At 38.2% G+C, this 13,049-nt stretch overlaps 1 protein-coding gene across 1 annotated transcript in view; it reads left to right on the top strand.

Moving 5' to 3' along the window:
* LOC110535738 (netrin-G2) overlaps positions 1–1,291 on the top strand; it is a 59,173-nt gene extending 57,882 nt beyond the window's left edge. The window contains exon 8 of the mRNA XM_021620955.2: positions 231–1,291. Within this exon, the coding sequence (XP_021476630.1) occupies positions 231–454 (224 nt within the window). The 3' untranslated portion in view covers positions 455–1,291. The remainder of the gene's footprint in view (positions 1–230) is intronic.
* Positions 1,292–13,049: the final 11,758 nt, after the last annotated feature.

The following is a 13,049-nucleotide window of genomic DNA, read 5'->3' as shown; positions in this document are numbered from 1 at the left end:
CAATCTGGCAAGCTTCACTGTATAATCAGTCCTTCAACAGAAAATGTCAACCGTACAGGTAAGGTCAAAACAGGTGTCTTGTTAATGTATAGTACTCGTTGCCAAAACCAGTGAACGTTTCTCAGGGTGTCCTTCAGCGTCTCTAGGCTTGAGTCATTCAGTGTTCACACTGATCCTATTCCCTTTGTTTCCTCCCTCCTTCTCCATCTCCTCCCTGTCTCATCTCGTAGCCAACGTCTGCGATGATGAGTTCCTGCTGTGCCAGAATGGAGGCACCTGCTTCCAGAACCAGAAGTGTCTGTGTCTGCCAGAGTATAAGGGGGTGCTGTGTGAGCAGCTGCTCTGCGAGGGAGAGAGGGGCTGCAGCGGGGCCTCTGCCTCCTACGTCAGCCTGGCCGCCATGCTGAGCTGCCTTCTAGCCAACGCCCTGCTTAGAATAGTCACTGCTTGCTGAGCCACAACCAGGACAGCTGGAGCACACCTGGCTGTAGTATTGGGACCCTCCACCCGCCGCGCTAACCTCAGTCTCACGGTGCCGTTGCATTCTGAAACATTGTTTGCGGGCGCCAAGCCTCTCGTCGCCTCGCCACAATGAAACAAAGAGAGAGTTCCTCTCTGGCTCTCATTCTGAAAGCCAGTGCTGAAAGAATGTATACCAAAAAAAAAAAAAAATCACTATCTAAGAAAAGTTGAAAGAGCGAAGAGTATTCTTTATGAAACAGTTTTTTTTCTTCTTGTCGTACATCTAAGTTTGTTCTCACAGAAATACTGCACTTAGCCAACTTGTTTTCTGAACGGAGATGGTTGTAATCACTGCTGAGGCCTACTAATGCCAAGTTTCTCTTACTCTCAAATTCACGTTTCCTTACTTTGCTGCATAGCCTGTTTGTTTCCTGGCAACCATCATTGAACTGAAAAGAGTGGGGAAATATGAGTAAAACATGTTTTAATCAGAGTTGATGTTTCAGTGGCTTGTGGTGGAGAATCAATTGTTGCATGGAAATCATGAAGCAAAGAGAGGGAGTATGACCTATCCAAATGGAACAAATCTATGTATATTTCAAAGGAAATATATGACTATTGTATATTAACATTGTTTGAATATTTTTGGTAGAAATTGTTATTTTTGTTCTAAGTAAACGTTATCATTCTAAAGAAAATGACCCATGATGAGCTTTTTACTACTGTAAACCTTTCTGAGAATGTGACTGTTAGAAGATTAGGATGATGCTCCTGATTCCATTGGATAAAGACAGTTGAAGGAATAAAGCGTGAAGGTTTGAAAGTTCAATCATTTGACTCCAGGGTTTTATCGCAACACACACACTCGCTCTCTCTAACACGTGAATATAATATTTCCCGGAAGAACACATTTCTGTAACATAGTTTTAGGCACTTCTTATTACATTGGATCTTGGGATCACGAACAAGAGCATTATCATTAATCCCTTATCAAATGTCTATAACAACACATGTACAGTTGAAAGAGCTGCATTGATATATTAGTTGATCATTTTAGCTCGCACAACATGAAATTGTGGCGTTGATAATACACTATTATGATTTTATACGTATCCTTATACTGTGCGTCACAAGCCTGCTATGTAAGTGAAATTAGATCTGGATATTCGTCATGAAATTCTGTTTTGAAACTGCATATGGAATGTGAAAGCCCATATCCAAAATGAACGTCTTCCCAGCTCTGGGTTTTAGCAGCCAATGATATTAGAGGACAGAGCTGTGGAGCACAATATAGGATTGATACACGACAAATCCTCAACGGAAGAAGATCACCGCAGTTGGAATTATTTTGTGCTTGTGACCCATTTTGGTTCTATAAAATGTATATGATAGAGAGCCTAGTAATTCAAAATGTAAATGTTTGCTCATTAACAGAAACATGACAAGTTAGGTCTTAGTTGTGTAAAGTACTTCAGTAAAAATGCTTTAAACTGCTACTTAAGTAGTGTTTTGGGGGGTATATGTAATTTACTTTACTATTTATATTTTTGACAACTTTTACACTTACTTCACTACATTCCTAAAGAAAATAATGTACTTTTCCTGACACCCAAAAGTACTCTTTACATTTTGAATGCAGAAAAGGAAAATGACCCAATTCACATCCCTGGTCATCCTGCCTGGCAAACTCCTTAAACACAAATGCTTCATTTGTAAATGATGTCAGAGTGTTGGAGTGTGCCTTTGGCTATCCATATTTTTGTCTTAATTGTGCCATCTGTTATGCTTAAAATAAGGAATTTTAAATGATTTATACTCCTACTTTGACTTTTGATAATTAAGTATATTTTAGCAATTGCATTTACTTTTGATACTTAACTATATTTAAAACCAGATACTTTAAAGACTTTTACTTAATTTGTATTTTACTGGGTGACTTTCACTTTTACTTGAGCCATTTTCTATGAAGGTATCTTTACATTTATTCAAGTATGACAATGGGGTATTTTTTCCACCACTGTTAGGTCTTCGCGGTTAGCCATCAGGACTCCAGCTACACTAGTCTTGGGTAATTGAGCACACATATCTTGCACTTGAAGGAAAGGTGGTCTACTGATACTGAGTTATTAGTGGTGAGGGACAACGTTCATTTTAAATTGAATGAATTATGTTTGTTTGGTCGACTTTTAGGTATGGCTGTTAATATTCAGCATGAGTAAAGAATTTTGAATTAGCAACACTAACTTCACTGTGTGGGTATGTGGCCAACTCTGAAACAGAGACTGCATCCTCAGCAGGTACAATACTACTCTCTCTTATAGCCCAACAGCATCACTCATCTGAAATCTCTTCAACTACTACAGGGTAAGTGTGCACTCATAGGGGACACGCTATAACACCTGAGTGTGGAGTTCCCTTCTCAACTTTCTCTTCCACTAAATGATATGCTTAACATTCAAGCACTATGGCCATCATTGACATTTTTCAGTCAGGCATCAATCGGTCATTGGGCAAGGAAACAAAATGGATGTCCAAGAAACCTGGAGACAAATACAAGTAGAGGTCACGTCTCCTGATGGATGAGTCATTAGTGGACTCTTTTTCTGTAATACAACACCTCATTTCCATTATTGGAATGAAATGAACCATTTTCTTTTTAGACATGTCTCAACAAAGCCCACAATGACGAATCAAAGGTATTCACTCTGTTTGCAAACATACAATTATCAATTCCCAAAAATTCATAGAAAAAGAAAAGCAATATGCCAAATGTAAAAGTGTTTTCCATGATCATGAATCTCTGTATATGACTTCCTTATACACTGCAGGAGAGCAGACCTGATAGTGATGCTGTGGTTGGCACCTATCATCTTGGAGGGCACCTTCAATCCAGACATTAATGACCAACCCTAAACCTCACTGTAGCAACTTTTGGTTTTCATTGTTGGAAAGTAAATGATAATACCTGCGTTTCTTATTGAAACTTCACTTATTGAACACCTCTGATTGGCAGGTACATTTGCTTCCTTGATACATTTTTGGCAACAGCAGAGCAGATGTATTTTGTTGGGCTCAGAGTCCACTATTATATCTTCACTGACCAACCCCAGTAGGTTCCACCCTTTGGAAGGTCCCTTACCCTCGTCCTGGTACCCAGGTTTAGGTCTCTCTCTAGAGGATGGAGAGTGTGCAAAGCTGTTATCAAGGCAAAAGGTGGCTACTTTAAAGAATATAAAATATCAAATATATTTTGAGTTGTTTAACACTTTTTTGGATACTACATGATTCCATATGTGCTATTTCATAGTTTTGATGTCTTCACTATTGTTCTACAATGAAGAAAGTAGTTTTAAAAAATGGTAAAAAAAACACCTTACATGGGTAGGTGTGTCCAAACTTTTGACTGTTACTGTATATATATTCCGGACATTACTCGTTCTGCTATTTCTTAATTTAAAACATTTCTTTTTTTTTTTGGGGGGGGGGGGGGGGGGGGGGGGGTTGTGTGTATTGTTTTGTATTGTTAGGAGCTAGAAACATAAGCATTTCTCTGAACCTGTGATAACTTCTGCAAGATACGTGTACGAGACACATACAATTTGATTTGAGTTGATTTTGATTTTCTCTTACACCCAATATAATCCTTTTTTGGTTCGAAAGGCACAAAAGGTGACAGGCAGAAATGTGGCCGAATAAATTCATTATAGACTGTCTACAGTCTTTGCATTTTGTTCCACACATTTGTTGGTACAGTCAGAGCCATAAAATTGTAGCTCAGGACTATACCAGAGCCTACCAATGCATAATTGGAGTAAACTAGATTCTGTATTGTACTTTTGAGATGTAGCTTCTGTAATCATTATATCCATGCGCCCATTGGCCATTCCTGCCACACCCTGATCTGTTTCACCTGTCCTTGTGATTGTCTCCACCCCCTCCAGGTGTCCCTTATTTCCCCCCAGTGTATTTATCCCTGTGTTTCCTGTCTCTCTGTGCCAGTTCGTCTTGTATGTTTAGTCAAGTCAACCAGCATGTTTTCCCCTGTACTCCTTTTCTATTCTTTTTTGCTAGTCTTCCCAGGTTTTGACCACTGCCTGACTCTGGACTACTTTCCCACCTGCCTGATCATCCTGCCTGCCCCAACCTTGAATCTGCCTGCCCTTCGGTACCTATTGGACTCTGAACTGGTTTTTACCTTTTGCCTGTACACAACCATTCTCTTGCTTACCCCTTTTTGGATTAATAAACATTGTAAGACTCCAACCATCTGCCTCCTGTGTCTGCATCTGGGTCTCCCCTTGTGCCTTGATAATTCCATAACACCAACTGAAGAATGTGGAATTTTATGATATGAAATTAACTTTTTATGTAGCTGCTTTTTGGAATAGCGGTTAAGACCTGGTAATAGTTTGTCCTAATTATTTTGGTGCGTAAAACATATTTTATCTGTTCTAAATGGTTTCTCACTGGGCATGGATGTCATCGGTGTTGCTTGTAACATCAGACTGTTACCATGGTTACCATGTGACGGAAATGTTATTGTTTGTGCTTTTGTAATAACCAATTTCTGTGTTCTATCCATGTGCTTTTCTTATAACTATTTTTGTGTTCATGCAAATGACTGATAAAACTAATCTTCACTATCAGTATTTGCAATTTAGCAGTACGCTCAGACCCTTGTTTTGAGAACGATATCTCAATTTCACTGTCTCAGCTTAGAGAGAAGATGCCTTGTGAGGTATTGGTCTGTTACATGCATGACCCAGTTTTGGTCATTCACATGAATGAAGCAAAAATGAATGATTAATTAATTATGAATAAGTTAAATCATGCAAATAACTTGTCTGTATATAAGAGAACTCACGGGACTGCCCCGGGAGAGCTCCTCATCGACATGTGTACTTGGTGCATTGAGTTGGTTTGAACCTCTCCAGCACGCTGTTAATAAACAATGATTAATTTAAGATTGACTTCGAGTGTCAATGTGTAGAATTTCAGCGAAAATTTGGCTTCATGAACTGCGTTGATTGATTCGGCATGCGGAGCGTTCGAGTGGGGGTCTGCTAGGAAAACACGTGGCACATTTTGTGAAGCGTGAGGGAAATTCCTGTCTGACCAAAAGAGGGACCAGACCCTTGCTGTGAGTTGCCGAGGAGGAGACACATCATCTGTGAACAATTGAGGGACATGTCTTCTGATTTCGGTAAGTCAATTTAAATAAAGGTATATAAAAAAAATTAAAACATATAAAAACAATTAAACTAAACATAATATGTAGAAGGGGGGTACCACTAGTCCTAAGTCAAGTAATAGCACAAAGTGAATGTGGATGGGAAAGCTGTGTGAGTATGGAGTTACTGAGTGAATGTGTGAAAGTGTGTGTTCTTCTTTATGTATGCGGCAAAACTATACAATCTATAGGGACCATGGTATTTATGATTACAAAAACTACTGAGACTATAGATACGCGAGACTCTAGATACTATAGAGAGTATAATGTTTACACACCCTACATTACTCATCTCATATGTCTATACTGTACTCTATTCCATCTACTGCATCTTGCCTTTGCTGTTCGGCCATCCATATATTTATATGTACATAATCTTATTCATTCCTTTACACTTGTGTTAAAAGATAGTTGTTGTGAAATTGTTAGATATTATTGCATGGTCGGAACTAGAGGCACAAGAATTTCGCTACACTCACATTAACATCTGCTAGCCATGTGTATGTGACCAATACATTTGATTTGATTTGATTTGTATAGCTACTGTATAGACTATGGTGACTATAGAGGAAATGCTTCAGTGATACATATGACAGAAGAAGGCTAGAGCTAGTCTTATTAAGAAGTCTAGAGTGAGGGAAAGTCACAGTACCATAGAAAGCCCCGCTGACAGCTGCCTGTTGGCATTTATAAAAGAAGTGTCTGCAGCTAGAAAAAATAACATGTGGTGTTATAATACATATGTATAATATAATATATACTGTATGTTTAAAAAATAATCCCAGCCCCCTTCCCCGCAGGAGGCCTTTTGCCTTTGGTAGGCCGTCATTGTAAATAAGAATTTGTTCTTAACTGACTTGGCTAGTTAAATAAAATAATAATAATAATAATAATTTAGCTGACAACATCTTAACTTTAGCTCATTTACTGTATATTCATTATTATATGAAAATAAACTCACAAGATCATTATTTACAAGTTAATGGCATGCCAATTACAGAAAATAGCTTATGGTTGTGATGAAAAAAAGCAGGGCATTCTACCGGAGAATTTTAGAACTTGGACACTGTCTCGTTGGCCTAATGTTATATCCTAATATGACGTTGGTGCAGGTCATGTTGTTTTTCACATTACCGTCTCTGGTAAACACACTATATCAAATAAACTATAAGTATATATGTCACATGCACAGGATACAGAAGATGTAAACGGTACAGTGAAATGGTTACTTGCATAGTGTAGTCTTTTGTTTAGACATGTAGCTAGCTAGCTAAACAATGAACCATAATCCCAACTCATAACATTACTACCCTGCATTAATCTGTTTGTAGCTAATACTAACCAATTAAGTTCAACGTTAGCTAGCTAGGTAATATTAGGTTATAACTAGTAATGCAAATGGCTCTGAGATTAGAATAATGCTACTACACAGATCATACACGTAACATTAGTTAGCTAGCTAGCTAACAATACGCTTTTACTTGCAATGAAAATGACTTTGACAAATTTAGAAACATATAATATCTGAAAATGTAGACTCTCTTACCCTAATACATGGATGAACTCTTCTTCCTCACTGTCACAGATGCCATGGTTGCCCTTAGTTTGAAGATGTTATCCGCATACAGGTGTTTTATACAGCAGCCTTCTTTGTGTTCTCTTTTCAACTCCGATACATTGGTGCAGCTGGCATCCAGGTTAAGTGAGCAGTGTGTCAAGAAGCAGTGCGGCTTGGCAGGGTCGTGTTTCGGAGGACACATGGTTCTCGACCTTCGCCTCTCCCGAATCCGTATGGGAGTTGCAGCGATGGGACAAGACTGTAACTACCAATAGGATATGACGATTTTGGGGAGAAAAAGGGGTAAAAAAAAGAAGAAAGGAAACAAAATGTCATAAATAATTTCTGAAATTGTTTCTTCCCATTATTGATAAACATGCACCTGTTAAGAAACGGACTGTTAGAACTGTTAAGGCTCCATGGATTGATGAGGAATTTAAAAACTGTATGGTTGAAGGAGATGGGGCAAAAGGAGTGGCTAATGAGTCTGGCTGCACATTTGACTACAAATTGAGAAATGATGTGACTAAATTCAACAAAAAGAATTAGAAACTGTATTATGAAGCCAAGATCAATGATGTAAAGAATTATGGAAAAAAACAGAGTACATTAAATTAAATTATGGGGAGAAAGACAAATTCAACTCCATCTTTTCGCGAATCAGAGGGCTTATTCATCACAAAACCAATTGATGTTGCCATTTATTAGAATGATTACTTCATTGACAAAGTGTGTATGTACTGACGTACTGTATGTGTAACTGATAGATGCACACTCACACACTACATGTTAATGTTTTTAATGGGGCTCCAAAAAGATCAATTAAATCAAATCAAAATCAAATGCACGGCCCCATGTCGCAAGGATCTGTACACAACTCCTGGAAGTTTAAAATGTCCCAGTTCTTCCATGGCCTGCATACTCACCAGACAAATGTGGCAAAGAAATGTACTTTATGCCTGAATACAAAGCGTTATGTTTTGGGCAAATCCAGCACAAAACATCACTGAGTACCACTCTTCATATTTTCAAGCATGGTGGTGGCTACATCATGTTATGGGTATGCTTGTCATCGGCAAGGACTAGAGCTAAGAATAGGCAAAATCCTAGAGGAAAACCTGGTTCAGTCTGCTTTCCAACAGACACTGGGAAACAAATTCACCTTTTAGCAGGACAATGACCTAAAACACAAGACTAAATATACACTGGAGTTGCTTACCAAGACAGCAATGAATGTTCCTGATTGGCCTAGTTACAGTTTTGACTTAAATTGGCTTCAATATCTATGGCAAGACTTGAAAATGGCTGTTTAGCAATAATCAACAACCAACTCTTGACAGAGTTTGAATATTTTTTTATAGAATAATGTGCATATGTTGTACAATCCAGATGTGCACAGTTCTTAGAGACTTGCCCATAAAGACTAACAGTGGTAATCGTTGCCAAAGGTGATTCTAGCATGTATTGACTCAGGGTTGTGAATACCTATGTAAATTAGATTTTTTTGTTTTCATTTTCAATAATTTTGCAAACATTTAAAAAAAAATGTTTTCACTTTGTCATTATGGGGTATTATGTGCTTTAAAAAAATGTAATACATTCTGAATTCAGGCCATAACACGACAAAATGTGTAATAAGTCAAGGGGTATGAATACTTTCTGAAGGCACTATGTATAGACATAACATATTTAGCCTCATATCGTACGCTACATTTCTTTCCTTAGGGAAAATTAACTTCATAGCAAAATAAATATCACAAGGCAGAAACAAAATATACAAGACAGAAACACCTTACACACCTAACTACAAACTCTCCATAGATCTTCTCTTAGCAACAATAAGTGATGGGGTAACCATTGAAATTCCTGTCCTGAATGTTCGGACTCATTCATATTGTAGACCTTTAAAAAAGGAGAGTAGGAGTGCTATCAAAGTTGTTTGCCGAGTTACCATGGGGTCTGTGATGTGTACCTCAGGGGGGAATCTGTAGTCTACTCTCTATGGACAAGAACAGCCACTAAGATGAGCATTTCTCTTTCAGTGTTGGGATATGTGTATTATTTCTAGGTCAGCGGAAAACAACTGGTTGAAAATACATCATTTGATATAAATGACGTCATTAGTTTCTGGTTGTAATTGTCGTCATGCCAACCAAGTTTGCCTGCTGCTTGTTATGTGCATACTAATGATTGAATCATTGTACTTCCTTTGGTGATGCCACTGGCTGGCGATATTTCTAAAATATTGAATTAATCAAACGACAGCATTTGAGATTGTGAGAATAAATACCACGTATGAAGACACTACATGGTTAAAATAGCGAAATAAATCTTTAATAAGTCTTGTTGCATTTGTACATAAATTACATACACTTTAGTAGACCTATTCTTGTTACCATTTACACAAATCAAATGATTATTTTAACATTCATACAAAAGTTATGAGTTTGCAGTAACAACACAGCAAAATATTGTTCAGCATTATATAGAGCAAGGAAAAGAGAATAGTTTTGGTAAGTCTCTCTTCTTGCAAAATGGTTGAAAAACCTCCCTAAAAGAACTGGGAGACCATGAAGCTGCACAGTATTGTGAATTGATCTGTGGTTTCTGGTGCAGTATATACTATTTCCTTTCAATAAAATATCATAGCGGGACAGATGCACCTTTGCCTTTGAAAGAGAAAATCAATTGAAACCCTCTAAAGACATTTTCTCTTGTCTGAGCAGGTTGGGTGCAGCAAGACCACTTGAGGGAAACAGGAGCACAGACAGAATGCATACTTCTCTTTATACCTGCACCTTCAAAACAATATATCATGAGGGCATTTTATTAAATAAAAAAACATAGAAATTCAATAAATAAGGAACTGATATAAACAAACATAATTTAGAGCATACCATACATACAATTTTATATCACTTTTAACATTTTGAAGAACAGAACATCCTTTAAAAATGATCATTCTGTTTAAGCTAAACAATTTCCAGACCAGACACAGTGATTCATGTCACCAAGAACCGTTTGAAGTGCCTCTAACTTCATGAAAGCAGACCGCTAGTGTTTTCAGAGGAGAATTTGCAGAAGTCAGAATTGAGAATTGAATTGAGACCCCCTTTGATGGTTGCTAAAATTAGCTACCTGCAACTTCAATAAGACTACACAAAAAGCCTTTTGAGTCCACTCCATTTTTATAGCTTTAGGGTTCGATTAAACCTAAATCACGATAGTTCAGCGCTATAGGACAATTGAAATGTAAAGGCAATTTCCGTTTGAGCCGACATTTGCATTCTTTACCAAGAATGCAGACTCCGTGAACGCCGGAACATTGCCTTCAAATTGAAATCGCGCTATAGCGCTGAACAGCCGCGGTACGGATTGAATCGAGCCCTTAATCAACACAAGAGGGAATTGAAACTATCAATGAATCTGGTTTATACCTCAGTTACAGCCTATAACCCCCAAATGGATGTTTTGTTCTTTACTTTGGATAGAAGGTATTCTAAATGAAAGAGTGTCTCTGTTGGTTGAAAGTGCATATTGTAGGGTCCTTAGCTAAGTTCCAGAAGTGCAAAGGTAGAGGAGTGGCCAGGTATTTGAGTTCAGTCCTATTCTATTCAGCACAGACAAACTGCAAACTAATATAGGACTGGCCCACACACAACCATTTAAATACACAGTAAACTATGTTCATCAATATCATTCATTTAACAGCGTCAATAAATGGTTCATTTTTAACAAAGAATACCCACGTATGAAAAGGGAATAATGGCTCAAGTGATGTGTGAACTGTCTACTGAAGGAGAACCAAAATTAGTCAGAACCTCTTAAAATTGTAATATTAGTACAGTCGAGTTTAACACAAGGAACACTTACTGTACAAATACTATTCCAAACAATCAATAAAAATACTGTGAACATTTTATATACATCTGAGGCATTTAAACCTCTAAATAGACTAATATTTAAGCACATATAAAGTATGCAAAAAATGAAATAGTTGAGCTCTTTCCTTACTATTGGCAATTTAAAACAAAGCGAGCTTGTTGTGCTACTGTAGTCCTGATATGATGCATGCAAGAAATTCATTTGAGGTAAGAAAAGAAGGTAAAATATACAGATAGAATACAGAAACACTTCCTGTTGGGATGTGTTTTCAGCAAAGCTCTGTTTTTCAAAGCTGGTCAACAGAGGAGGCTTTCACCGATAGAGAGTTGTTCACTTGGCAACATATACTGTATGTATGCTATTGAATTTGGAAACAAAAACAGTGGGGTAGAAAACAGCCATTGAGTAAAATCGAAGATTGATGCTACAGTGTACTATATATACAGTGGGGCAAAAAAGTATTTAGTCAGCCACCAATTGTGCAAGTTCTCCCACTTAAAAAGATGAGAGAGGCCTGTAATTTTCATCATAGGTACACTTCAACTATGACAGACAAAATGAGAAATACAATTCCAGATTTTTTATTTATTTATTTGCAAAGTATGGTGGAAAATAAGTATTTGGTCAATAACAAAAGTTATCTCTATACTTTGTTATATACCCTTTGTTGTATACCCTTTGTTGGCAATGACAGGTCAAACGTTTTCTGTAAGTCTTCACAAGGTTTTCACACACTGTTGCTGGTATTTCCTCCATGCAGACCTCCTCTAGAGCAGTGATGTTTTGGGGCTGTTGCTGGGCAACACGGACTTTCAACTCCCTCCAAAGATTTTCTATGGGGTTGAGATCTGGAGACTGGCTAGGCCACTCCAGGACCTCGAAATGCTTCTTACGAAGCCACTCCTTCATCTTCAATGCCCTTGCTGATGGAAGGAGGTTTTCACTCAAAATCTCACGATACATGGCCCCATTCATTCTTTCCTTTACACGGATCAGTCGTCCTGGTCCATTTGCAGAAAAACAGCCCCAAAGCATGATGTTTCCACCCCCATGCTTCACAGTAGGTATGGTGTTCTTTGGATGCAACTCAGCATTCTTTGTCCTCCAAACACGACGAGTTGAGTTTTTACCAAAAAGTTCTATTTTGGTTTCATCTGACCATATGACATTCTCATAATCTTCTTCTGGATCATCCAAATGCTCTCTAGCAAACTTCAGACGGGCCTGGACATGTACTGGCTTAAGCATGGGGATACGTCTGGCACTGCAGGATTAGTGGCGTAGTGTGTTACTGATGGTAGGCTTTGTTACTTTGGTCCCAGCTCTCTGCAGGTCATTCACTAGGACCCCCGTGTGGTTCTGGGATTTTTGCTCACCGTTCTTGTGATCATTTTGACCCCACAGGGTGAGATATTGCGTGGAGCCCCAGATCGAGGGAGATTATCAGTGGTCTTATATGTTTTCCATTTCCTAATAATTGCTCCCACAGTTCATTTCTTCAAACCAAGCTGCTTACCTATTGCAGATTAAGTCTTCCCAGTCTGGTGCAGGTCTACAATTTTGTTTCTGGTGCCCTTTGACAGCTCTTTGGTCTTGGCCATAGTGGAGTTTGGAGTGGGACTGTTTGAGGTTGTGGACAGGTGTCTTTTATACTGATAACAAGTTCAAACAGGTGCCATTAATACAGGTAACGAGTGGAGGACAGAGGAGCCTCTTTAAGAAGTTACAGGTCTGTGAGAGCCAGAAATCTTGCTTGTTTGTAGGAGACCAAATACTTATTTTCCACCATGATTTGCAAATAAATTCATTACAAATCCTACAATGTGATTTTCTGGATTTTTTTCCCCTCATTATGTCTGTCATAGTTGAAGTGTACCTATGATGAAAATTACAGGCCTCTCTCATCTTTTTAAG

This window comes from Oncorhynchus mykiss, chromosome 11 (genome assembly GCF_013265735.2).
Source record: "Oncorhynchus mykiss isolate Arlee chromosome 11, USDA_OmykA_1.1, whole genome shotgun sequence".
Classification (NCBI taxonomy): domain Eukaryota; kingdom Metazoa; phylum Chordata; class Actinopteri; order Salmoniformes; family Salmonidae; genus Oncorhynchus; species Oncorhynchus mykiss.
This window is presented reverse-complemented; position numbering and strand designations above follow the sequence as displayed.